Below are 25937 nucleotides of genomic sequence, written 5' to 3' on the forward strand. Positions count from 1 at the left end.
CTCTCCACGCTCTGAATGCACAAGGTTGTTTTGGCTTATCTAGAAATAGATCAGTGATAATGAGATTAATTGTAATATTTTTTAGTGAAACCCCTCCTGCTAATCCGCCACGACTAAGCTAATGCCTATTAATAAAACACCGTGTTAGGATATGATTGAGATCATAAAAGCGGAATTGTCCCATTTGACACAAGCAGCTTCAGATAACTAATGGATATTTATCAGAATTGTTTCTTATCAATCCAAAAGCCAGTATTTCTTTCCTTCATGAAGCACTGACTTTACCCAATATGTTTTATAACATTGATTGAACATATTTGTATTTAGGATATTCATTTATTCACTAGAGGACAGTTTCTTCAGAGGGCTGTTAGATGCACAATATCTATTTATAACAAGGATTAACCCACACCACTATGTTTCTAACCCTAACCAAGTCATTTTGTTGTCTGAACCTAACCGTGACAGTTTCACAACTTTTTACCTTGTTTTACAATGTTAGCCACGCGCAAACCTTTCATGTCAAGATTATACGCAAAAGTCAACATGGATGCCGGCCGCTTCTGCTGAAGAGAATAGGGATAAGGTCACGTTGGAATCTAGAGTCAGAGTAAGAATGTGTGACAAAGAGACAGTGTCAGGAAGAGACAGACTGTTGTTTTCTCCTCCAGTGCAGGGCAAACACCAGACTATCCAAGACCTCCAGCTATGCAGCCCTGGCTCTCACTCTCCCTCTTTTATCTATAGGATCAAAAGTAGCAGATTCAGCTGTGCCAACAACACCCCCCTTCAGACCCAGACCCAGGCATGGCACCAATGCTGCTACTTGAGCTTGCTACTCAGCGGTACATGTCAAAGGAAGGCTGTCGTCATCCATATTAGAAAATATTTGCCAAAATAGATCCAGCAGGAATTACTCTGCCTGAGGTTTCTTTATGATTTTTCCATTGGGACAACTCCAACATTCCACAGGTGGCTCTGCATTGTAGGTTGCATGGCTGAGAAGATAGGATGCATGAGTCATTTTGTTATGTATAGGAAGTGTGCCTGTGATGAACCCTGTAGACTTGAGAACACTGGAAGTGTCATATGTAGAACATATCAAAATAGTATATCAAAGGTCACATAACCTGCAATACATCCTTCCTTCATGAAGGTTGTGTTCCGTTTCTGAAACAGTTTTAGCGAAGTGTTGATTCAACTGTATGATCATTTTGTGATGCTGTGTGTCCGCTGCCTTAAAATATTAGTCGAAAAATTCCATGCCTTGGGAAAATGCAAAACTAAGTTATGTTCACTAAACTTCAGATAATAACGTCTTTTTACTTAAGATATTCTGGGGAATCAACAGCACAACTAAACAACAATGGAAGGAAAGCTAAATAGCCAACATGACGTTGTGTGAAGGAAGTGTGAAGGACTGCATTCCTTGTTTGGATCGCAGAAAAAGTGATCATTGTATTTCCATTTCGTCTATTGAAATGTGTCAATGTGTCGTTCCATCTCACCCTCCCAGATGGCATCCAGGTCAGTGGGTTTGCCTCTGTTGGCGGAGCAGCCGGGCATCAGTTCTCCTCCGTTGGGGTAGAAGTCAATGTGGCCCATAGATTGTGACATCCCCAGACCTGAGAGGATGCAAACAGAAATCACTTTTTAGACAAAGACATAAGATTTTTCAGATAAGACCAACATTTTATCAAGATGATAAAGCCTCAGTTCCCTTATTTTCAACTCAACTCAACAATTACACAACTTTTGAAATCATCAAACAGATGGTGAAATATACAATACATGGATATTTGTTTTGAAGAGCACTTAATATCGTTTTTTTGCATTTTTTCTGTAAGCATTGTCACATTGTAAAACTACAACAATACATATTACTAATTTACTAAGTGTTTCAAAAAGTAGTAGAAGAAGTGAAGACATTGAGCGAATTCTGTCAAGTTTGATCCTATTTATTATGATAATCAGTGGTATATGTACCAAGTTTGGAGTTGAAAGGAAGTCCATCGGTGTGAATGACATCCACAAAGGCGGCGTCGCTGGTGTCTAGGTGTAGAGAGTCATTAGTGTCCTGGAAGTAAGGTTCAGCTGGGTCTAGTCCTGAGAAAAGAAAGGTAATAAATCACAGAGGGATTAAAGGAAGGAAGAAACATACGTGTATCTGCCTCAGCGATCTAAATCACATGATGGACTGCAACAGAGAAGAACATCCTCAGCCCAAAATCAAGATGCTGTAGATTGCCAAAATGAAAAAGTGGTGTCAAATAGGAATGCCCTTTGCCCCTTCAGAAATAACAATTCAAAATGAGCCAAGTCCAAACTGTCTTCTAACCAGAGGCTAATGTGATAAGCTGCAGACTACATTTTGCTTTCAGCCCATTCTTTCTGAGTCCCTGGGGTATTATAAATATGTGAAGTGAGTACATTGTTGGCTAGTAATACAACATTATTAACAGTTTTTTAAACATGTTGCCGATGCCAACAGAAACAGAATCAGTCTGCTGTAATGAATGTCATCATATTTTTACATCTTACTCTGTGAATTAACGATTTATTATGACCAAACCAGAGCTGCTGATTGTTGGAATATTGGAAAGATTAACGGATTTATGGTTTTGTTGAGTTTCATTTGGTTTCTGTCCAGTTTGAATGAAGATGAGTTAACCATACAGTTAAGCTTATTCTAAGTCTTAGTTTGGTGTAAAAGAGAAACTTGAATTCAGAAGTTTTACGATTGTATTTTCTGGTTTAAGTGTAACAATATGTCCTTTGTTGACATTTTGAGAGTTTATTTATCGGACTAAAAGAGAGCTTGTGTAACATGGCAAACTCGCCGCTTACGTGCAATGCATCTTGGTACATGTAGGCAAGAGTGATCATCTCAATATAGCAGCACTGGGGAATTTATTTCTTCAGTGGACAAATGATTAGTTCAAATACTGTTTCACAAAATGTTATGACAATTATGACAAATATTGTGATTTTAAAATTCAAAAACAAAATTATAGAATGAAAAAAACAACCAGATTCTACTGTCACAATAACTCCTGTTTTCAAGATCATTCTCATATAAACCAGAGTCCAAGACAATGCACAATAGTGGTTTCTTGTTTCTACACAGTGAGTGACATCAGACCACGATGGAGGCCGGGTTACCTGTGATGCGTGCGAGTCCAGTGATCCGGCTACCAACGTCTCCTGCAGCGTGAGCTCCAGGGCCGTGTCCGATAATATGGAACTTATCCGCCGTTTGCTTGTAGTTACCCTGCGTCATGCAACATGCATGTTAAAGTCAAAGATACTGTGTTTACTACAACATACATACAACATAGAGTATGTCCTTCTGCCGGGGTATGTGATATCCATCCTCTCTCTCCGCTTGTGTTCCATATATACACAAATAAAGGCAAGGCAAGGCAAGTTTATTTGTATAGCACATTTCAACAACAAGGTAATTCAAAGTGCTTCACATAAAACCATTAAAAGCATCAAAACAAAAGGCAAAAGAAAAGGAGATTTAAAAACAATTAAGAACATTCATTGAAACAATAAAAACAGTTATTAAAACATAAAAAAACAGTGTAAGAAATAAAATACAGTAGTAAAATGCAGAAATGCAGGAAATTGATTAATATATTAATTGAACCTGGTTCAATTAAAGGCAGCAGCAAACAGAAAAGTCTTCAATCTTGATTTAAAGGAGCTGAGGGTCTCAGCAGACCTGCAGCTTTCTGGGACTTTGTTCCAGATATGTGGAGCAGAAAAATATATGCTTTCCCTGCACGTCCATTCTGCCTGTCTGCATGTCTCAGCAGCGCTGGGGCCATCGAGAAATGGCCCACAGGAGGCGGGTCTATGAAGCAGTTTAGCCAATTGCTGATTAAAGACATAAATGAGTGACATACATTTTAGCCAATCAGCGCCCTCAAATAGATTCAGCTCGGGGCCCCGAGCTGCGTGTTCTCGTCAGGAGAAGTCTCTACAGGCGAGCGCGAGCACTACTCCTCCAAGACCCGTTTGAGAAGAGAACTTTGGCGGAGATTCTGCAGTTAAAGAGCTGATCCCAGATCAGCCTGACCTCACAATCAGACAGCAGACTAGCGGGAAAGGGAAGCAGTACATGCGAAGCTTCTCTACTAGCTGTACACCAGACAGGTTTGGCTAGCTGGATGACGTCATGCTAATAACGTATTTAGCTTTTTAAAACAACGGGGACAGATCCAGCATGGACAGTTAGGGAGTGAGAGACATGAAGCACCTGTCTGAGGAAGTAAGGAAACATGAGAACACCAGGACACACATGGAGAACTCTGTCAAGCTACATATTAGATAAAGTGAACATCTTTTCTTCTACATAGTTGTCCTCAGTCTCATCTGCTTAACTTGGTCATGGAGGCATCAACATTTTATTGAGATGGTAAATTAACAGTGAAAACTTATCATAGTTTAATTTAACACCATTATTCCTAATTACACTTCATGTTTACTTCTCCTGATCGTTACCTCCCTATAACAAGGTCCATAGGGGCATCTCAATAAATAAACATGTTATATTATATTATCTTCTCCGCGAATCGCCACCTTAACGTGGTGGAGGAGTTTTGAGTGGCTCAGTGATCCTGGGAGCTATGTTGTAGCAGTAGCCCCTGGTAGGGTCTCCCAAGGCAAACAGGTCTCACTAAGGCCCTGTCCACATTACTCCGTTTCGCCTTGGATGCAGATTTGTCAAATAGAAATGATCTCCGTCCACACGGGAGTTTCAGCATCATTCTCGAGTTGATCTGCGTCCACATGGCAGCCTTCGAAGGCGGACAGCACGTGACCATTAACGTACACTGGGCATGCGCGTGACGGTGTAAACAGGAAGTGGATTGCTTGCTTAGTTAAAAAATAATAATACGACAGAGTAATAAAGTAGTCTTTAATAATGAAAGGTTGTATTTGATACTTAAGATCTTCCTCTAAAATCTCCCTCTATAAACTCAAACAGACACAGTTCGTGGAAAGTTTTAGAAGTTTTATTTTTCAGACGTAGTTACAGAGCTGCGGGTCTCTCGCTCTCTCTCTCTCTCTCTCTCTCTCACATCAAATTTACTTTAACATCAACACTTACACGTAAACGTTTACTAGATTATGGGTCCATCAATGTGGTCTCTCATTCGTTTCCTCCGTGTTGTTGATGTCTGTTCTCACTAGTAGCTCTGAACATCATGTCCGCCTAGCTAGCTTCTAAGCTAATTTTAACATTACCGCCAATGGAGAAATGCTAACCGCGATTAGCATTACAGCGGTGCGGGTCTATCTCTCTCTCTCTCTCACATCAAATTTACTTTAAAATCAACACTTACACGTAAACGTTTACTAGAATATGGGTCCATCAATGTAGTCAACACACGTCTCTCACTCTATTCTGCTCTTGCTTCGTGCAGGAAAGCTTAGCAGATCGCTAACAGTAGATCCGTGAAATAAAGACCATGGAATCCATAGAAGAGTTTCAAGACTTCAGTGTGAATCTTTCTTATTTGTAAAACTGTGGAAACACAATATGAAATATGGCTTTACAAACTGTCCCTATACATATTACATGAATACAAAACAACAATCCATGATATAGCCAGCATGTAACATGTCCGCCTAGCTAGCTTCTAAGCTAATTTTAACATTACTGCCAATGGAGAAATGCTAACCGCGATTAGCATTTAATACAACACAAATGTTACACTAAACACGCGAATAGAATATATCTACGTACATCTTTTCATGCTTCATGAATACATACTTACAGACTAAGGTCTCTCAAGGCTACCAAACGGAAGAAGTAAAACGTTAGTGCAGCGTGTCTTGTCATTAGAATCTAAAAACAACGAGCTGCTCCATAGGGCTGATGACGGTCACGCCGCTCGCTAATCACTCCAATAACAGCTGCTACCTCCACAGAAATGCAGACTTTTACTGCACAACAGCTGCTAGCTGCTGCTAGCTGTTGTGCTAGCAGCAACATCATGTAGTTGTTGTGCTAGCAGCAACGCTTGCAATTAGCTATCCATGTTGAAATGAATCGCTGGTAGCCCAGTTTGTTTTCTTCCGGGTACGGGTCACGTGATAGTGAGTGTGACGAATCAGGGACGGAGACGTCATGGTTGCCAAGAACCAATCCAGTAGCGAACACGGGTGTGGGCGTAATTTTTTCTAAGCACATCCGTATACGACCGTCCACACGCAAACGCAACCCCGGAGTTCTCAAATACCTCCAACCTTGGCGGAGTTTTCAGATTCCTCCGTTTAGGGTGCTCCAAAACTCCGGCGTAGTGTGGCCGCTCAGTGTAAACGTAGCAAATACGGAGTAAAAACGGAGTAATGTGGACAGGGCCTAAGAGACTAAGAGCGGTTCAAAATGACCCTAATGATAAGCAGCCCACGGTCTTCAGCCACCTCGCCCGGACCAGGGAAACCGGGGCACCCTCCCGGAGCCAGACCCAGGAGGGGAGCTCGTCGGCGAGCGTCTGATGGCCGGGCCTTCGCCCATGGGGCCTGGTCGGGCTCAGCCCGAAGAAACAACATGGAGCAGCCACCCTGTGGACCCACCACCCGCAGGGACAAGCATCGGGGTCGGGTGCAATGCAGACCGGGCGGCGGGTCAGGCCGGAGGCCTGGGCGAGCCGATCGCCGGCAGCATAGACTAGCTGTAGGGACGTGGAACGTCACCTTGCTAGCGGGGAAAGAGCCAGAGTTGGTGCAGGAGGTGGAGCGATACCAGCTAGATATAGTTGGACTCACCTCCACACACAGCACTGGCTCTGGAACCAAGCTCCTGGAGAGGGGTTGGACTTTGTCCTTTTCCAGAGTTGCCCAGGGTGAGAGGCGCCGGCAGGAGTGGGGATACTTACGAGCCCCCGGCTGAGCACCACTGTGTTGGAGTTCTCCCCGGAGAACGAGAGGGTCGCCTCCATGCTCAAGGAGGTTCTGGCAAACCATCGGACGGCTCAGGAAGGGAAAGCAGGGCTTACCCCAGGCTGTTCTCAGCGGGGGGGGGGGGGGGGGGGGGGGGACTGCTGACCCGGACGGGGGACATCGTCGGAAAGAGCACTTTGAGGAACTCCTAAACCCGACCAACATGTCCTCTGCAGAGGAGGCAGCGCCTGAAGACCTAGGATCTGCTGTATATTGGGTCAGTTGCTGTACACAGCTGGGGCGTGTATTGATACCAAGCATGTTGGACGTTGCTGTTATAAACTTTGAGTTACAGGAGGAAGGCACAGATTCTTGTTGAAGTACAGCCGCCCCAGAATACCAGGAAGTAATCACTTCTCTGAGATATCCAGCAAGGACACTATAAAACATATTCACTCCGAGCATCTATAGCGGTGTGCTGGTTGGTAGCACACACCTTCAGGTTTCCCTAATTTCCCACCAAGGCTTGCATATCAATTAGCACATCGAAATCTTTATTTCTTTTTCTCCACACAGGTGGTGGCATGTTACCGGCACTTGGCCTCGTGTGTCGGTGGGTGCACGGACAGCTTGCAGCTGCGGGATGAGTTGCGACAAACACGTGAAAAGGCCCAAATGTTGGCCGTGTCCATCTGTAGTCATCTGACCTCACATCTCCGAAACAAGAGCCTGCCTGAGGGGCAGCGTAAGGAGATGGAGCTCCTCTGGGTGGCCTTCTCCTCCAGCCTAGAGCTCCTCCATGTTGACATGTGCAAAGTTTTCCACGTGGCTGAAATCTTTTCTCTGGCCAACACTGATACCCTGGTGCAAACTGGCCTACAAGGTAAATTATAGCCCTGCACCTCTTATTGTATATGCGAATAGTACTTCAGAGGGTAGATTAGTCAAGGGCAGCCCATCGGGTAAATTGTGTAACACAAGATTTAACAAGGGACTAAATTTAGGAGATAATTACAACAAATATTGTTATAATATTCAAAATAATTTCAGAGATGATTTGGGTGTGAATAGGACTCACTGAAATGATAATGAGTAGCAAAATGGACATTTATGTTAAAATGTTGTAGTGATTTCCCCCCATGTCTTCAGTGATTATTGGTCAGGATGGTTGAGTATCAATTACAAACCTCTTAAATATGTATTTGATTCCATATAAATGTGTAAATAGTCTGATATGCCAAAAGTTCATCTGACATCCTAATTATGCAAATCAAACCATGATTTCATGAATTTAGTCGGGGCTTTTTGAGCAGGCATCTAGCTACTACTTTACTTAGAAAACTACTGGTGACAATAGATCAGATTTTGTTAAAAAACAAAAGATAAAACAGTAGTGCAATAACCTTCACGAGGGTTGTATTATTCAGTATTTGTTGAATTGACTTTAGAGAGGCGTTAATTCAGCTTTATGGTCATTTTGGAAGATGTACTTTGTGTTGTTGTTGAAACATATCACATTATACAGAGACGTGTCTGTTATTTAGCCCAGTCGTTTGCAACCTGGAGGTCGGGACCTCCAATTGTGTTTCAAGCGGTCCCCAGATGGTTGTGGAGAAAAAAAGAAAAGAACATATTAAGAATTAAACATTTTAGACTTTTTTTCACTTTAAATCACCTGTACCAGTTTGCCTCAGAATAGGCTTTATTGAGTGTTTGTGAGAGTCAGAGTGCTCCCGAGTACTCTGATGGGGGGTTTTCGGCGGGTCAGGGGGAGAGAAAAAGTCACGGAATGCACAAAATACCCACAGTGCCTGGAGCACATAGACGATGCCTTCGTGCTAGCTGTTAAAACTAAACAAAGTGGGGTGACGCAACGCAAAAAGGTTGAGAACCACTGATTCAACCTACCCTCATTGATATGAATGGTAGTAAATGATAGAAACACATTATAACCTTCATGATGTTAAAATGTATTGCAGGACTGTTGCAGGCTGCATTAGAATCAGTTAAATCATGTTCGACTGGATAAAAAGTTGTATTTGACTAATGCAGGAGGAGGCAGTGAGGTGGCAGCCCGGGCCCTCAGTCTGCCAGACCTGAACCAAGCTCAGAGCCCAACGCTCCCTGCTGGGCTAGAGAGCCAGGAGCGCAGCACCATGGAGCAGGAGATCAGCCAAATTGACCACATGATCGAGGACATGGAGATGAAGGTCAACGTGATGCGCTGGACGGTGGAGCCCCATGGGCCACCGTATGCAGACCCGCTCAGCAGCACCGACAGCGCCTCCCTGGCTCTGGTCTCCGTCGATGAGGAGCAGCCTGGACACCAGCCTCTATGCCAGCGCAGTCAAATCTTTGTGCTCTTATTGATGTTCGCTGTTGTTTTGGTGGCAGCCACTTTATCTGTCTGTATTGTCTTTTTCTCATGAGCAAGACCTTAATGCACTCAACTTATTATATTTCTTTCAAACCCCAGTAACACTGACAAAACACTACTTCAAGTACAGAAGTTTTCTCTGTCCATACTCATTTCAAAAAAAGTTACATTTAAAGATAACAGCTAAATGATCTACTAGTGCATAAGATAATACACTGAAATAAATCTGGATGCAAACTAGTTTGCCATTTATTGCGGTGAATCTGACGTAGTGCATATACTTTAAACTGTCTTTGTTAAACAAAGTGACAATAAAAATACATGGTTGCCAGTTAGAACTGGTTTAAAATAAAATAACTTATACAATATAGGACAGGTGATTGATTTTACTTTACCTAATTGTAAAAATGATAGAGCTTATATTTCCCATTGTTCTGTACAGTACATTCTCCTTTCTTAAAAAAAAAGTCAGAAAGACACTTGTTACATTTTATTCCTTGTTGGCATTGAGAAGACATAGGTGCTGATGCTTTGTAGTTAATAGGCAGAATATTCACTTCCAATGACTGAAGTTTTTTTGATTCAGTGTTACTTATGTATATAATCTTTGCAGTAGAGAACTGACAATGTATAGTTATGCATTGTAGAAGTATGAACTTTGATATGACACTGTGTTGTTTTCCATTCATTTTACTGACTAGCACCTTGGTAAAGCACCAAATAATTGTATGCAAAGCAACAGGAAATGTACAGAATTCAAACGGCATTAAATTACCCATTCTACTATTGTTTTTGTTTAGTTGTTTTTTTTACTTTGAAAAAGGTGAATACAATACAAATACAACAGAGTCTGCAGAAGTCTGAGAAGCTTATATGGCTTGCAGGATACTGTAAATGTGGGTCAGAGGTATCACGCCTTATTATGAAGAAACATAATTTATTATGGTGAAATGACAGAATAATCATTTGGTGGTGTTAAGGAAATTCAATCTGAAAAGAAGGAAATACAAACTGAGCCATCAAATACAATTATACAGACAAAGACTCTAGTTACTGTTATTTTATATCATTATGCAAAAACAAAATGTACACCAAGGGTTTGATTAAAAACTCTACAGTTAAAACTCTAAATAGATGATTAAGAGCTTTTTGTTTCAGTTTGATTTGGTAACAGTCTGATGTCTACCAGCCAATGTAACTTCTGCTGCCATCCCAATACAATAAACATACAAGTAACGCATTTATGACAAACGTGAGCTTTATTTTGAAGTGTGTTACCGGACGTGGGGACGTTTCATGTGAACCACTTGTCTAATGTGATGATAGGGCGGAAATAACTAGTTAGGTGAAAAGTTTCAATGCAGCCGCGACAGAGAGGCAGTACTATGCTCGGGATTTCCACAGGCGGAAGTGCAGCCCAGCTACTGGCGTGACACAAGCCTCGACAATGGTGCTCAAGCAGTGTCATTCGCGACTCAAACGTTTGGGTGTTAACCACCCAGAAAACCGGTATGACCTTTATTTTAATCAAAACAGAGTTAGCAATTTTGTGACAGCGACCAATTCCCCAAACATGTCGGGTTTGACAGCTGTCAACAAATCACCGTGTGTCCGGTGCATCGTCATTCCACCTTTGAGGAACTTTGAGAAGCCGCTCTGGAGAGAGAGACGAGCCGGATTGAAGATTATGCACATTTCTGCAGTGACACAGACGTCCGCCAGAGGTAACTAGATTCATTTGGTCTCTTTAGCAAACGCGTAAATGTAGCTAGCTGTAAACGTCAATTAACTCCACTGTGAACCCGCTTATAGGCTAACGTAATAGCCCCAGTATGTGCTTGAATGGGCATAAACGACACTTTTTGCATGTATAGACAGTTATGACTGTTACACCTGTCCTAAATTCGTGATCTCTTGGTTAAGTGTTAAAATAAAAGCTCCTCTACTTGCACTGATGCCATGGATAAAATGTAAAAAAACAAACAGTTGAATGCTCCAACATTATAAGCAAGTCAGTGTTTTCTAGATATCTCTAAATCCAGACCCTGATGCGAAATCTACAATGTTTTTAGTAGAAACCTTTGCCCACATCCCCACGCTGTATTTACATAATATGCCACATGGCCTGCCATTGTTTTCAGGTGTGTTTAGTGTTGTTTTTTATATATAAATGCTTCATCAATGAACTATCTTTAAACTTTGGTAAGAATAATAAGAATTTGGTCCAACCTGTACTCGCCCACCACATATCCTGATGGTTATTGTTGTTGTAATGGACATAAAATAAAGCAGTAAAATAAGTGACATAGAATGTATCATGGTATCACAATGACAAAATATATCAAATATGCAAATTAAAACAGCCGTGCACTTACACAGCTATCAATTCTTTCACATATGAGTAAGTGCTGGAGTATGTAAGTGTGTTAGTTCAACATTTTCTTAAATTTTATTTACAAACATGATGCTCCATAATATAAAATTACCAAATATATGTATAATCCATTATATGTGCGGTTTGTAATTTTAAATAGGCAAAATCTGTCTTAAAAACACTTTGTGTTATTAGTTATGTCATTGCTTACATAATGTGGAAAATGTAATTTACATTGCTTTATTGCAAAGCTTCAAGGTGGAAGTTGCATAAATACAAACAAATGGGGTAGTGTTAAAATATGCAGTGACATACAGTTTATATTGCAAAAAAGAACGGAAGGGGAAAGTAATATTTCTACAGTTCTGGCATCCGGTTAATGGTTAATTTCCTGTCTAATCACTTCCATCTTCATATCATTGATTTCAGAGCTGAGTACCTCCACCCAAGGCCCCCAGTATCTGAGACAAGATGTTCCAAAGACTGAAGGCGGGAAGCTGTTTTTTGATACCCATGCGGTGGTGCGACTCTTTGAGGAAAACGGTTCGGCTTTATTTGTCACTTCCAAAAAAATGTCACAATATTACTCTGCTTCGTCAAAAACAAGCTGTTGACTTTCCTCATAAATACACACTTTCATTGAACAGGCTTCACGACTCAGCAAGCTGAGGTGATGGTTAAAGTGCTGGTGAGGATGACGAACTCTAACATGGAAGTCATCTATAATGACATGGTAACCAAAGTGCACCAGGTGAGACTGTCGGAGGAGGTTTGTTTCCTGTACCTTTACTGTAAATACAGAAATAAACACTACTATACGTCACCATCTGTTTGATTCTGCGCTGTGTATCACTGAAAACGCTGTGCCTCAAGTCCCGTAAAGGTCACTGAACCGAGACCATTGTATTCATCTTCCACAGCACATTTATTAAATCCAAATAATGGTTAATTTAGGAGTTTAATATGTGCTTGTTCATGTCAAAGTGCAATATAGTATAGTATTATAAATAATTATATAGTATTTCCTCTTTTAAAAAAAAAAGAAAATGCACATGTCTAGGTAGCTTATCATTGCAAATAAATAAAAATATATTCTCTGGATTTTTATTGAAAAAGCCCACCTCTAACCTCCTGCAAAACTGTGAATATTTTGTTTGCAAATCCATAGCAGGACATTAAAACGATAAAAACAATAATATGATCATATATTTGAATATGACGCAGTACGATTTGAGGAATCTGGATTATCAGAATAATTCTACCACATCTCTCCATCGTGTGGTGGTCTCCCTGTCACTTGATAGAAAAGAGATGCTTATCGTGCAAAACGGAGTGTAACTCAGTGTTCACACCTCGGTGAGATTGCGTGTGCAATGTAGGCAGAGGAGGCAAATAAAATCAATCAAGGAACTAATTGTTTTATCTTTTTGATTTACCTTGATGCCTTATTAGTTTTAAAAAGAACTCTCTCCGTACTCACTATCAAGTCTCAGTGACCGATGTGTGAGACCAAAAAGGTCATAAAGAAAGCTGACATACCATCCTGACGGCTTGCAGGGTTTCCAGTGGTTCTCATTCTCCATACCAGATGAGTAATTTTGCTTTGCATAGCTAAGTTTTTTTTCTTCGTTTTTTAACTTTTGCTGCAAATTCTGGCAGGAGATCATGTTGCAGCGTGTGATGTCTCAAATAGCATCTGTGAAGAAGGACATGATAATCCTTGAGAAGAGCGAGTTCACTACTCTACTGGCAGAGAATGAGGTAAGTGTGTTTATTATCAAGCCGTTTCCCAAAGGAAATTGCTGCACTGCACCTGTGAATATAGAATATATTCATGTTGGACAATTGAATGGTCAAATCAATAATCTGAATTAAAAATATAAAGCACAATAATAAGAATTTAAATATATAAAAATCAGTTATGCCAGCTAATAAAGGAGTGTAAGTTGCTCCCACATGAATAACTCTGTGCTGTGCAGTATTTTCTGTCCGTTCTTCTCTTTTCTGATTCATATGATTTAAATTTTTTGATGTTTTAACATTTATTCCAGAAACTCAAGATCCAGTTGTTGCAGTTCAAGGTCCAACTGGCTGTAAGTGGTCATTCTGATTTACTCAAATCACTTTATGTCCAAGTTTGGTGGTAGACACATTCATTTAGAAGCATTTCATCATCTTTGTCTCCTCCCAAGATGTCTGTATTTTACGTTTAGATATGACTTTCCTTTGTGTCTCTCCACTGCCACCTTGCAGGATGTCATGAATAAAGTGCGCTCTGACTCTATTATGGAGATGAATTTGGAGAAAAGTCGTTCAAAAGAATTGGTAAGTGCCTGAGAGCATTAAATATGCGTTTGGAGATCCGTCGAGTGCCTTTTTTTCATCTTTCTATTTCTCTTCTAAATCAAACATTGTTTATCATTTTCAGAAAGTAGGGCATGAGAAGATGCTTCTAGAAACGCGAACTGAGATTATGGAAATGGTTTGTATATGTGCACGACACCGTCCGTACACGTTCACATCTAATCTTAAATTCATGGTTATGTCCATAATGTACAACCTGGTCAGACAATGATACAGGAGTAGACAGTGTCAGGTACAGTTATGACAGGTGTTCTTTTAGATAAACGTGATAGTCTACAATACACTGTTGTGCAAAATGTATACGTATACTTTAATATACTAAAAGCTTTTGCAATGTCAGTTATAAATACCTGGTAGGTCTTTGGTCTTATCTTTAATGTTCATGGCTTATCTTTAATGCTCTCCTTTTTACAGACAGCAGACCAAGATCGTCATTTAACTCAGACCAACATGAAAATAGACACCGAAGTGGCTGGTTTGAAAACCATGTTAGAATCTCATAAACTGGATACTATAAAATACCTTGCAGGTAGGACATTGTGCATTGTTGTTATGTGGAGTCAGAGATCATAGCACTGAGAGCTTGGGCTGTCAAATAATTCATACTTAATGGAAACTGTTCAGAGTCTTTATTGCAGTGGGGAAGAAACAGTCTTTTAAGTGGGTTAATGTCGGTACAACTATTGCAATTTAAACATTAATCATTATTCATTTAAACCATATTCAATACAATAAAGTGCTGATTTTGAGTGTCTAAGTTAAAATTTCCAGGAAACAGAATTTTCAATGTAAACCATTTGTCAGAATAAAAATGAAGTATATGACTGTGACTTAAGTAGGCGAATGATTGACCTATGCTTTTTTTCTCTTTTAGGTTCAGTGTTCACATGTCTCACGGTGGTCTTGGGTTTCTATCGTATTTGGATGTAAGCAGGATTATGATTTTCAACTTTTAAATCCCCTGAATCTCCCAAATGTCTTTTATGTCAGAAGGTTTGCAGTCATTGGTGCAATCTTATTCTTTTCTCAGAGGCTCTGCCCACAGATCACTTGACAAAGTTTTCATAATAATTCAATTGTAACTCTTATTATTGATTAGTTACCCCCTCAGAGCCGATTCATGTTTTAACTATACCATGGTTCTTTTTTGGCTGCCGGAACTTACTTGATAAATATACTTAAAAGTTTTAGTAAGTCCAATTTTATTATTATTTTTAATTTATTGTCTATGAAAGAAACACAATTTTTATTTTTTATTTTGTATGTATATATCAATCTGTATAAAGAAGATCAGAAGAAGAATGGGTCACTGTGACTGTCAACCACTAAGCTATATTATCACAGATATCTATCTTTATGATTTGTGGACTTGTTTTAACATGATTGATTATTTTAATAAAATGAATTATCAATAAATGTAAACTTTTTGCCAGTGTCTCTTTCAAATGAAAATGTTGTTTTGGGATATATTTGTTTACTGTTGTTGGGGAACTGGCTAACTGCTCAACATCATAAGTCTCCTGTAGACACATGTTGATTTACTGTCTTCTCTGTGTTTCAATTGATTATTGTTATATTGATAATCCTTACAGTGGCCGAACATAACATATGATATGTGTGTACTGCAACTCAGTAATCTGGAAAAGTGAGCAGGTTTTAGCAGTGATAGTAATATTTTTTTAATGATGTCAGGGGTGAGTAGAGGAGAAATATGAGTTATCTTGAGGTAGATAACGCCAGGAAAATACACAGCTGACAAAGCATGTCATTGCCAGTGTGCCGTGGCTCTTATTTTGAAAAACGTGTGAACCGGAAATGCTTGTCCTCGAGGAACTGCGTAATGAAAAATGTGTTCCCCGCTGCCGACACGTGTGTAGATGTCAAAGACGCGCTCATCCGTCAACAAATACCCACATGACATTCAATTGTAAGTTTACATTAATGCGTTGTAAATGTAACTTGTGAATGATAGTTTGTTGTAATGACTCATACTTTAAAGACAGACCAGCTAGCGGCTAAACTAGCAGGCGGAACCAAAGTAAGGGATTTTGAAGTGGTTTGCTACAGTTTTGCTTCGTTCAGCCATTCCTAAATGTAACAATATTGCCAGTAATCTCAGTGGGTTACCGTAAATATAATGTTAACTTTACTCGACTCTAGTTCACTCAGACGTACTTTCGCTGGCACAGTAAACCATTAAGGATTTAGGAAATGTTAGTTATATTTTCAACAGCTTGGCTGCTTTGTCACCAACTGATATGATGCATGGTGCGTTATGGGTTATTGTGTTTTTTTTACAGGCACTGCTGCGTGTTTCTTATGCAACAATGGCTGACGCGTTTAGCAGCAGCTCGGAAACCGTAATCCAGCGTGTGGTAGACGTTACAGTGAAGACAAATACGCCTCTGGAGAAACTTGAAGAGTTGTATCAGATTAAGGAGACGTGCGACTTCATCAGTGAGCATCAGTTTGAAAAAGTGAGGACATACTTTCTACATTTAGGCATGTAAATAAATAAGCTTATTTGTGTATAAATGCATGAAAGGACAGCACAATTCTTGTTAAGCTGTATAATAAGGGTTTTCACCTAAACAGATATGATGCATGAATGTTGTAGGAATGTCGGATAAACGTTTTAGAGGTTTCTTTGTCTAAACTGGTTTATGTGCACAGGTTGCACTGCAGTTCCCTGATGAGCTGCTGGTGGATTCAGTTGCAGTAGCAGTGGAGATTGAGAGAAACAGTAACGCCAAGCCGTTCATTTTGGGAGATACATCCTATGGCAGGTAACTCACCAGGTTTAGCTGAGAAAAGTCTCACTTGGTTTAATTATGCATTGCCTGCACAATGCTTGCGTCATTGTTAGTGCTTTGATTTTTCATGCTAATGAAGTGGAAAAAAAGCAGTGACCAGTTTTACCTTTACTGGTGTATCTGGAAAAGACACTTTATGCTTTACAATAATTTTATCCAGCACAGGCATGCTATTTTGAATTTTGAACAGCTGATTGACTAAGTAAGGAAAATACGCTTTTGACAGTTTCATTGATTTTATTTTATTGATGTGTTTATCATCACCATGCATGATAATAGGCCTTACTACAGTGGTTTGTTGAACTTAAAAATATCAGTGTTAGCTGCTCTACTGCGAGTATAAATGAGTTGAATGCTATGATAAAGGTGTTTGATTCTCTTGAGCAGCTGCTGTGTGGACGAGGTGGCTGCGGAACACGTTGGAGCCGACTGCATCGTGCACTACGGCAGCGCCTGCCTCAGCCCGTCTAAGAGGCTGCCGCTGATGTACGTCTTTGAGCGAAGACCGGTGGATCTTGAGAAGTGCACCTCTGCCTTCAGAGAACTCCACCCTGACACCCAGAGTCACATCGTCATCCTCTATGATGTCAACTATGTTCATGCTATAAGTAAATACTTATGCGATGTATGAAAAGGATGATTTATATTTATTCATGTTTATCTAACCAGTCATCTTTCAAACCATGATGTGTAATTTTTTAAGGAAATAGGACAGCTTTTAGATGAATAGTAGGACAAATTGACAGTTTTCGTTAATATAACTATTAGCGTCCTCAAAAATACTAATTCCAGTTAAGTCATATTAACCACAACTTGAGTTAAGGTAGAACCTATTGAAATCTTGCAGATCCACATCTTAGCTTTCTAAAGGTTTGTTAATGATTTCCTCTCAGGGACTGATTACGTGTTTTTTTGCTTTTTGTTTTTTTCAGATGAACTTATGACGCTCCTGTTGCCAGAGTATCCAAACATTGTCGTTTCAGAACTAGTTGTCGAAGGGGAGCAGTGTTACAGTCACGGCCAGATTAAAAGGCAACACGACGACACCCGCCTGTCAGAGCGAGACAACAGCCAGGTTGTTTATCAGTTTGGAAGGCGGTTCACCTTGAAAGGTGGTTCAGGCATCACGGATTACAGTATGTTCTATGTCGGCCAGGAGGGAGCAATACTGAGAAACTTCATGATGACGTGGAATCGCTGCTCATTTACTTCTTTTGACCCCGTAAAAATGACGGGCAGGACTGAGTCGGTGAGTGTCAACCGTGCTCTGATGAAGCGATATTACGCTATAGAAAGGGCCAAAGATGCTCATGTGGTTGGCATCCTCGTTGGCACACTCGGGGTGGCCGACTACCTCAGCATCATCCAGCAGTTGAAGGAGACCCTCAAAGGAGCTGGCAAGAAGAGCTATGTGTTCGCCATGGGGAAACTGAACGTGCCCAAACTAGCAAACTTTCTTGAAATTGACATTTTTGTTTTAATTGCGTGTCCCGAGAACTCCCTGCTGGACTCCAGTGAGTTCTATAAACCTGTAGTAACGCCGTTTGAGATGGAGGTGGCCTGCAACAAGAAGAGGGAGTGGTCAGAGGAATACGTCACGGACTTTCGACATCTCCTGCCAGGTTAGATCACAATCTGTCTTAAATCAACTCCTCTGAACTTTCTTTATGTTAAAGGACCGTATAATAAGTATAATGTGGATCTTAATAATAGTATAAAGAGCCTCATTATTGTGATTAAATGTTAGATATGTGTATGTGTCAGGTAAACTTTTCCCTGTTATAATTCAAGTTCAGTTTTTTTATCTAGGCTTTATTTATAAAAGTAGAGATGGCTAGCTTAAGTTTTCCAAAGATGTGGAAGAATTAATTCATCTAAAATGTGTATTGGTGACTACAATTAATATTATTATTCCATTAATACATGTTTTAAAGTAGATTACTCCATCTTAAAATATTGATGCTTGTTTGTTATTAATGGTGAAAGGATTTGTACCAACACTTATAGATATTAGGGGGAGGATGTTGCGTACAAGAGTCTGCCTCCTCTCCCTAATATGAATACAGTTCTATATCTTTATTATCCAGACATTTTATCACCAGTAGCCTAGTGAAGGCTATAGAAGTATTTAGCTCCATCTAATTTATTCTTTTTTATCTCAAACTTTCACCAGGTGGACAGAGCCATGTGCCTCTGTCCAATCAGCAGGAGGAGGACGATGAGACGGACGTGTCTTTAATCACAGGAGCTCTGCGAAGCCACAATCTGCTGAGCAGTGAGCCTGCAGTGTCTTCATTCGGCTCCTCCGTGGTCCTCAGGAACCAGACGCTGACTGTAGCCAACGCAAACTCAGCTGGTATGAGGCGGTCACAAAGTCTGCTGCACATAAGACACTGTTTGAATTCATTTCCATACATATTTGAGTTTATTGTAGAGTTCTGCACGCATACAATGATTGTTCAATCAAACAAACAGATTTTGCTTTCTCTTTTCAGCGTCTTTTCTGGCAGAACGAAGCTGGCGTGGCTTAGAGGAGAAGTTGGGAGAGACACCTGTGGTGAAGGCAGTAGAGGGCAGGAGAGGAATAGCTATTGCCTATGAAGAGGAAGGAACGTCTCCGTGACGCACACGAGGACTCTAAGATCATTTAATCATGCCTGCAGATATTAAATGTGTATTGTTTTTTTTAATTAGGAAGCTGAAAGCTGTAAGTAATAAGTTTTCATAAAACCAATATCAGATATCACTATTTTTCATCTCATTACTTTCTGAATCACAGAATGAAACATATGATTACAACATTTCACACTTGTCCAAATGTATTCATTGTGAAAAAGGGATTTAATTTAATGAAAGCGTTCAAAAGTTGCATTAATGAACAATATGTGGAACCCGATTATTCAAATGTAGTTGGTTCTGAAATGCTTTTGGTCGGGGGTTCCTGACCACTTTTCAGCTTTAGCCACTTCACCGTATTACCGGCTCTAGTATCCGTTTACATGTATTTATATTAATGACTGGCCCTTGACAGGAACTTCTTCCACAAAGGATGCAGGAAATATACCAGTGTTCCCATTACATTGCCCTTCCAACCAGTCCTGGTTAACTATTAAAAAAAAAAAAAAAAAAAATAGATTAAAATCCTATTTCTCAGATTTTTTAATATTTGGGATCTATATGGCCAAAAAGATAGGAGTCTCACCTCTGGAGAGTAATGTGATTGTATCGCCTTGATGAAAGTTGAGATCCTCCGGGTTTGGCGACTCATAGGAATGAAGTGCCACCAAGGGAACCTCGCTCTGTGGATTTCCATCAGTTTGCTGAAAACACAAATTGCATATAGATAATCATTTTCTGTTCAATTTCATAATAACTGAAGCGGAAAAATAAAATCTTGTTTTGCACTGGCTTCATGATACATGATCTAACTTTCACTTAGTGAATACAGGAATAGTAGCCCACAACCTAATGCACAACAATGGACCACTACTTACCTCTTTGGCGTAACACCACAAGGTGATGCGCAGACCTCGGGCACGACGCCACACACTTTCCATATCTGTGCTGGGGGTGATTACACTTTGTTCCGTTAACTCGGAGGTTAAACTAAATCGCAAAAAAAAAAAAAAAAAATGTAATTTTGTACTCTCAGTAATACAATTTTTCAATTAAACTGGAAGATCTTTTTAAATGTGCACCTTACCTCAAAGTGATTGTAGTAGACGGGAGATTCAGTTTGTTGCTGATTTTCTCAATCAGTACTGCGTAGGGAGACCCAGGTGGTACTGAGACAGCAAAGTTGAATGTGAAACAGACTTTGACAATACACAAGTTGTCGGTAGACTGTTCATCCTGTAAAATAATGAAAAGGCACATTGATGGTATTAAATCAACAGAAAATACCCCCCCTAAAACACTTTAATTCTTCCCTTGTTGCCCCATTGTTTGGTTTACAGGTGTATCCTACTCATGAGGTCTGGACAAATCAAGGATTTGACTCGGCGTACCTTTTGTTGTGTGTCTCCACTGCTTTGACCACGAGTCAGACCTTAAATACAGAGAATGAGTTGGTCAAAGGGAATGATATTCAGCACCAATCAGAGAATGGTGCCTGTAGTTATTAAAGTTTGCTAAATCCATGTGTCAGATAGGTTTACCTGGTTTCCTCTCAGGTATGGTGGGTGGTTCTCGACTTGGAGGCTGAGATGTTCCCTGTCCCTGATTGATACCATCCAAATAATACCATTCAAAGCCGAAAATAAATAAAGATGTAATTGCGTTCTAGAAAAACTTGGAACAAACACCACATTTGCACCAGTTGCCACTATAGTAAACTGCAGAGTATGCATAGGCAAGTAAAACAAGACGACTGATGATGCATTTAACAAACATGTTAAAGTCTCAGAGCAAACCGTTTGACTACTAGAGACGGCATCGCTTTTAAAATCAATAAGCAATCTACAAAACAAGAAACGATCCTCTTAAAAATGTCTCACCTCATTCTGTTTGGAAGCCAAGGACATCTCCAACCGTTCCAGGTAATTGGAAGGAACAAGTCCCCTCTGTAATTGACATGATAATGATGAATACTCTGAATTGAAAGTGACATGAATAATGGTTTTATGTGCATATTTCATAAAAACAAAAAAGCCAACCAGAGCTATTGAGGGACACACTAGCATAGTGGTTGCAGATGTACAGATTCTGTAGTGGCCTTACTCTTTCGTTGAAGATCACAGATGCCCAGTTGTCGGCACCCTTCTGCAGTACAAACACAATATTGCCCGGCACTACAGCCAACTCATCACTGGTCTCAGGAACAAACTTGAACAGGACAGTGTGGGGTTCTCCTTCTAAAGCCCTGTGAGGACAGCAGACATCCATCAAGAGCTCTGCTGGCACACTAGTCTTGAGTGTTGATGGTACAACAATACAGTTCTACATAGTGATTCCGCTATCTATCACAAAAATCTCCCCAAGTAATAAGATAATTTGCAATCCCTTTTTCCTGCAATGAGGCTGAAATAGAACAACTGTAAACAAATTATATCTTTAAATAATTAAAATTAATGAACTTATTTTAAATATAACGTGTGCTTGGAGAGCATCGGGTTTCTACGGCTTCAACGTGGGCTGTTGTACCTCAACACCTCAGGTTCTTTTGGACGAGTTGGACCATCTTCAACCTGTCAGATGTAAACAAAAACACAGCATCCAATCAGTAGAGCTTGAAGCTCTGTAACATAAGCTCATAGTAACCGATTTCTATGTCATAAGATTTGAATGTCTTTGTTTGCTTTTTATGGGCAAAGAAGAGCCCATATGTCACCTGTGGCTGTAAGGGGGCAAATCCAGAGAAGACATCCTGAGGAACGACTGAGGCAACAACCTGAAGATAGCAGAGAAGAAATGTAGGTTATGTATGGAAAACATTTTTTGTTTTAAGTGATTGACATTTAAGTGAATTAGACGAGCTGCACTCAGGTGAAGTTTTCTGGTGACGAGCGGCCCCCATTTGGGGGCTCTCGGGCTCAGAACCCCTCAAAATCAAATGCGGAAAATAGCATGATTATTAGCCAGTAGCATGTACGTGGCTACTTTTTTTTTTTCGATGAAAGAGCAACGTATGGGCAACAACATCATATAAGTCACTTCTGACACACTCCCAACACAGCTATAGGGTACTCACATAAGCAGAAAATATCGTGGCATAAAAGCACCAAATCCTGGCCCGAAATCGGCGCTATGAGTACAGTAAATCAATGTTGTACCCTCATGCTAACGGCTACCAAGTCATGCAATGCATTTATTAGCATTAGCACAAGTGGCGGAACACGTAACTAACTTCTGTTTTACGATCCGTAGAAACACTAAACTGTTGTGTGTGATCAAACGTACCTTCGTGCTGCCCTCCGCCGAACAAAATCGTAGGTATGCGCCCAAGTTTTATGAAAATATGGATAATAACGTCGCCGAATTTCCGTTCCAAAGCTGTAGTCATTGCTGCCAACTGCATACTGTTGACTTCCGACTTGTTTCCAGAATAAGAGCGGTCAAGCAGGCTTGGGCGAGTGGTCAGACTGCCTGCGACCGGAAATTTCCGCCGGGGTACACGCGTCACTTCTGGCAACTTTATTGTATGAAAACTTTTGCCGATCGCCACCAAACTCGACACAGGTCTTCCTACGACTGTGACGCGTCTAAAGAGGGGTTGTTTTTGGAAATCGACCGAGGATAGGCTGCCATGGAGCCACATACACACCCATGCAATGAGAAAATCCTACAGATGACAGCCAAAACTGGCTCTGATGATGTTATGAATATGAATATGATTCCTATTATCTGTATTTGGATGTATTGAATCATATGAGTGATAAAGAAAGTGAAATATATAGTTATATAGTGTATAAAAGTACAATGTAAGAGCAGCAACAGCTGGTTCGAAAATGATGACCTCGCCTGACTAAAACCTCTTATTATTCACTTTATTCCACTTTATTCCACTTTAACCTTTTTTTAATAACTACTGATCAGTTATGCTATGACTTGGGAAAGTTTTAGGGAGCTAGCTGCATTATTTCAATAACCTTTTATCAATGAAAGTGCATTGTTTTCCAGGCGAAGCTGAATATTTTCAATTTCAGCTGTGTAATGTCTTATTTAACTATATTAACCAGTAACATATACAAATATTTACACAATTCAACACATCTCACAAGTGTTACCAGTATTCTAGCATCAAAATGATTAAAATAGACCTTGTAGTTAGAGCTGGAGACTCACTTGCGTATGGGTATGCAATTTTCGCGCAGAGGGCTAAAAATAGGGCTAGGGGGCTGTAGTCACCAGAAGGTTAATATATCATGCTGCAAATATATCACATTGAATGTGAATAATGTAGTACCAACTGTTACCTTTGCTTTGCCCAGGTAGTCCTTCTTCTCCAGCTCAGCAACATAGTGCTTATTCGGTTTAAATAGCACTTTTGATGGGAACTCGACTGGCTTGAAAAGTTTCTGCTTCTGTTGGTGAAAACGCATTGCAATGGAGATTATAATATTTATGAAGTATTTCTGACATGCCAGAAAATTCTGATTCAACAGAGTATCACTTTGAGCTACACCAATCTAAACTAATAGCACTCTCCATGCCTCATCGTTGACTGATATTAATGAACATTTATTTGCAAATACACTGGATGATATAGGGCCTTTATTAGTAATTGTTCACTGGCAAGAGAATGTGAAGCAAAGCTTCTTTAAAAAGCCTTATCTGATCTGTGGGAAGATGCATCAGGTTGCTCTGAAGAGTTGCCATCTCACCCAGAAAGTTGATAAATCTGGATTTGTTTTAATCTGAACCACTCTGACAGCTGAATTCATATCATTCTTTGTCATGAATATGATCATATTTAGAGATATTGACTAACTGAACAAAATATTCTGGTAGCTCAAATCCCAAGATTTTGTAATGGGTGAGGACTGTTATTTTCTTTTATAAATAATATTGTATGTTAACTGACCAGGGCGGAGTCCAGAGCTCTGTCGATGATATTGAGCTTGGCATCTGTCTTGTAGTTGAGAGCCTTCACAAGGTTGTCGTGGGCTTTTTCCCAGTTACCCAGCTGGGCCTCAGACAGAGCCATATTGAGGAGAACCTGTGGCAGGAAACATTGATATTGTATTAGATGCTTGTCACTGTTTTAATTTGAAACATTTGAAATCCACTCATTGTGAAAGTGTGTCAAACTGTACTTTGAAAGAATGACAACAGTGTCAAATAAAAGCAGACAAACTATTTTTGAACCATTGGTTTTTTTAACATCAAATTAGCCATCAGGGCAGATTAGAAAATGAATGCACTCTATGTCTCTCAACTGTTTGACAGTAGATCGAATAGAGAAGAATAGTCTAATGTGTACATTTACATAATAATAAGGCTTTACAAGAACATATCAAAATGATTGGATGCTTTTTAATACTTACCTCACATGCATATAATTTGTATCTGAGGCCAAGTGCTTTGTAATCTATCAGTTGGTTGTTTCTTAGTGCTTTGAAGGCTTGCTGGAAATCAGCTAAACTCTCCTCATACCTTTGAATATAAACACAATCCAGTTAATTCATTTTGCATGTAATAAACCACAAAAATATATTTTAAAAAAATAGAGTAGTGACTAGGAATCAAATTTCATGATCTACAAAGCATACTAGTGTTCTTTAAATTACAATGTTATAAATGAATAATGAACGTGGCCATTATATTGTAGATGACTGGTGTGACTTGCCTCTTCTTTCTGTAAAACGTCGTTCCTCTTTGAAAGAAGGCAACAGCCAAATGTTCATCCTTGCCTATGCTGCAATCAAACGCCTGAGAAACAAAAGAAAACACAGTAACTTCCTCAAGAAGAAAAGAGAAATGGTAAACTCTACTTCTTCTTTCTCAGTGACTCGTGCTTTCAGAATGAAAATATATCAAAGCATTTCATCTCAGCTTTATCAGCGACATCTAAACTAGATTGAACTATTTGATGAGTATGTTGCAAAATAAAAAAACGCAGATAACTGTTTGAATGTTTTGGCTCGCACTTTACCAACAAAACGTCAGACATACCTTTTCAGCAGCATCCAGGTCTTGGTTAAGAAGATGGAGACAGCCAATGTCAAAATAAATTTTGGAGTTTGGCTCCTGGATAGACAGGAAAATCCTGAGCGCCTCTGTCAAATCCTGTCTGTCAACGCAAGTTACAGCCTTGTCCCACTGGCGCAAAGTGTCCACATAAGACATAGTGGCTGGTTTGGAGTACACTGAGCTGTAGAGCAAATTCAGGAAGCTCTTCTGATTTGTACCAGCTAGTTCAGGAAGTGTGAGGAAATGTTAATACATTTGCATCTGCACCACTACCAGGTTTGAAGGGCCAATGGTTGTTGTCTGGCATTTAACTTGTCATAACTTTGACATATATTTAGGAGTGTCATTATTAATACACAGACAAAGATACGCAATTGGAAATTGGTGAACTGTTTTCCTTCATTATGATTTAAAAGCCCTAAATCTGGAGCCCTAGGTGGAGTTTTATTTTTGGATTAGGTTGTCTTCGTTTTGCCTTCTT

General features: G+C 39.9%; 5 protein-coding genes and 1 long non-coding RNA gene across 6 annotated transcripts; 3 read left to right on the forward strand and 3 right to left on the reverse strand.

Annotated features, from left to right (window-relative positions):
• Positions 1 to 1360: 1360 nt before the first annotated feature.
• Positions 1361 to 3494, reverse strand: LOC142971824 (pancreatic triacylglycerol lipase-like). The gene is made up of 3 exons (XM_076112507.1): positions 3163 to 3494; positions 1987 to 2106; positions 1361 to 1625 (listed from the first exon to the last, which is right to left on the reverse strand). Exons 1-3 carry the CDS (start codon positions 3278 to 3280, stop codon positions 1474 to 1476), a joined length of 390 nt encoding a protein of 129 aa, XP_075968622.1. The 5' UTR covers positions 3281 to 3494; the 3' UTR covers positions 1361 to 1473.
• A 1514-nt stretch (positions 3495 to 5008) lies between these two features.
• LOC142971856 (uncharacterized) lies at positions 5009 to 6998 on the reverse strand. Its single transcript, XR_012959420.1, has 2 exons — positions 5790 to 6998; positions 5009 to 5536 (listed from the first exon to the last, which is right to left on the reverse strand). It is a non-coding gene; the product is annotated as an uncharacterized LOC142971856 (long non-coding RNA).
• Positions 6999 to 7078: 80 nt separating this feature from the next.
• Positions 7079 to 10057, forward strand: rgs9bp (regulator of G protein signaling 9 binding protein). Its single transcript, XM_076112538.1, has 2 exons — positions 7079 to 7780; positions 8950 to 10057. The coding sequence occupies exons 1-2, from the start codon at positions 7573 to 7575 to the stop codon at positions 9324 to 9326; spliced, it is 585 nt and encodes a 194-aa protein (XP_075968653.1). The 5' UTR covers positions 7079 to 7572; the 3' UTR covers positions 9327 to 10057.
• A 553-nt stretch (positions 10058 to 10610) lies between these two features.
• Positions 10611 to 15434, forward strand: mcur1 (mitochondrial calcium uniporter regulator 1). Its single transcript, XM_076112537.1, has 9 exons — positions 10611 to 10998; positions 12078 to 12191; positions 12296 to 12399; positions 13308 to 13409; positions 13700 to 13741; positions 13902 to 13973; positions 14077 to 14130; positions 14427 to 14541; positions 14887 to 15434. The coding sequence occupies exons 1-9, from the start codon at positions 10722 to 10724 to the stop codon at positions 14940 to 14942; spliced, it is 936 nt and encodes a 311-aa protein (XP_075968652.1). The 5' UTR covers positions 10611 to 10721; the 3' UTR covers positions 14943 to 15434.
• A 386-nt stretch (positions 15435 to 15820) lies between these two features.
• dph2 (diphthamide biosynthesis 2) lies at positions 15821 to 20234 on the forward strand. The gene is made up of 7 exons (XM_076112536.1): positions 15821 to 15939; positions 16313 to 16489; positions 16686 to 16798; positions 17213 to 17433; positions 17758 to 18447; positions 18999 to 19181; positions 19321 to 20234. Exons 2-7 carry the CDS (start codon positions 16340 to 16342, stop codon positions 19446 to 19448), a joined length of 1485 nt encoding a protein of 494 aa, XP_075968651.1. The 5' UTR covers positions 15821 to 15939; positions 16313 to 16339; the 3' UTR covers positions 19449 to 20234.
• ncf2 (neutrophil cytosolic factor 2) lies at positions 19228 to 25660 on the reverse strand. Its single transcript, XM_076112535.1, has 15 exons — positions 25439 to 25660; positions 25113 to 25195; positions 24811 to 24919; positions 24348 to 24482; positions 23740 to 23847; positions 22155 to 22214; positions 21968 to 22011; positions 21545 to 21686; positions 21322 to 21387; positions 20983 to 21043; positions 20833 to 20873; positions 20529 to 20677; positions 20320 to 20431; positions 20028 to 20145; positions 19228 to 19931 (listed from the first exon to the last, which is right to left on the reverse strand). The coding sequence occupies exons 1-15, from the start codon at positions 25610 to 25612 to the stop codon at positions 19831 to 19833; spliced, it is 1503 nt and encodes a 500-aa protein (XP_075968650.1). The 5' UTR covers positions 25613 to 25660; the 3' UTR covers positions 19228 to 19830.
• Between the last annotated feature and the right edge of the window lie 277 nt (positions 25661 to 25937).

The sequence above is a fragment of the Anarhichas minor genome, unplaced genomic scaffold (assembly GCF_050575085.1).
Source record: "Anarhichas minor isolate MPS153535 unplaced genomic scaffold, ASM5057508v1 ptg000050l, whole genome shotgun sequence".
In the NCBI taxonomy this organism is placed as follows: Eukaryota; Metazoa; Chordata; class Actinopteri; order Perciformes; family Anarhichadidae; genus Anarhichas; species Anarhichas minor.

What these genes read in the sequence shown, in the direction of transcription:
- LOC142971824 (XM_076112507.1), bottom strand. Translation starts at nt 3,280, where the DNA reads ATGACGCAGGGTAACTACAAGCAAACGGCGGATAAGTTCCATATTATC. An exon ending in TGGACTCGCACGCATCACAG is followed by an intron (nt 2,107 to 3,162) that starts GTAACCCGGCCT and finishes TTCTTTTCTCAG; the next exon opens with GACTAGACCCAGCTGAACCT. An exon ending in TCCTTTCAACTCCAAACTTG is followed by an intron (nt 1,626 to 1,986) that starts GTACATATACCA and finishes GCATCCTCTCAG; the next exon opens with GTCTGGGGATGTCACAATCT.
- rgs9bp (XM_076112538.1), top strand. Translation starts at nt 7,573, where the DNA reads ATGTTGGCCGTGTCCATCTGTAGTCATCTGACCTCACATCTCCGAAAC. An exon ending in GGTGCAAACTGGCCTACAAG is followed by an intron (nt 7,781 to 8,949) that starts GTAAATTATAGC and finishes TGACTAATGCAG; the next exon opens with GAGGAGGCAGTGAGGTGGCA.
- mcur1 (XM_076112537.1), top strand. Translation starts at nt 10,722, where the DNA reads ATGGTGCTCAAGCAGTGTCATTCGCGACTCAAACGTTTGGGTGTTAAC. An exon ending in CTCTACTGGCAGAGAATGAG is followed by an intron (nt 13,410 to 13,699) that starts GTAAGTGTGTTT and finishes CATTTATTCCAG; the next exon opens with AAACTCAAGATCCAGTTGTT. An exon ending in TACTATAAAATACCTTGCAG is followed by an intron (nt 14,542 to 14,886) that starts GTAGGACATTGT and finishes TTTCTCTTTTAG; the next exon opens with GTTCAGTGTTCACATGTCTC.
- dph2 (XM_076112536.1), top strand. Translation starts at nt 16,340, where the DNA reads ATGGCTGACGCGTTTAGCAGCAGCTCGGAAACCGTAATCCAGCGTGTG. An exon ending in GTGAGCATCAGTTTGAAAAA is followed by an intron (nt 16,490 to 16,685) that starts GTGAGGACATAC and finishes TTATGTGCACAG; the next exon opens with GTTGCACTGCAGTTCCCTGA. An exon ending in GGAGATACATCCTATGGCAG is followed by an intron (nt 16,799 to 17,212) that starts GTAACTCACCAG and finishes TCTCTTGAGCAG; the next exon opens with CTGCTGTGTGGACGAGGTGG.
- ncf2 (XM_076112535.1), bottom strand. Translation starts at nt 25,612, where the DNA reads ATGTCTTATGTGGACACTTTGCGCCAGTGGGACAAGGCTGTAACTTGC. An exon ending in TGGCTTCCAAACAGAATGAG is followed by an intron (nt 21,044 to 21,321) that starts GTGAGACATTTT and finishes GGTATCAATCAG; the next exon opens with GGACAGGGAACATCTCAGCC. An exon ending in CATACCTGAGAGGAAACCAG is followed by an intron (nt 20,874 to 20,982) that starts GTAAACCTATCT and finishes TCTGTATTTAAG; the next exon opens with GTCTGACTCGTGGTCAAAGC.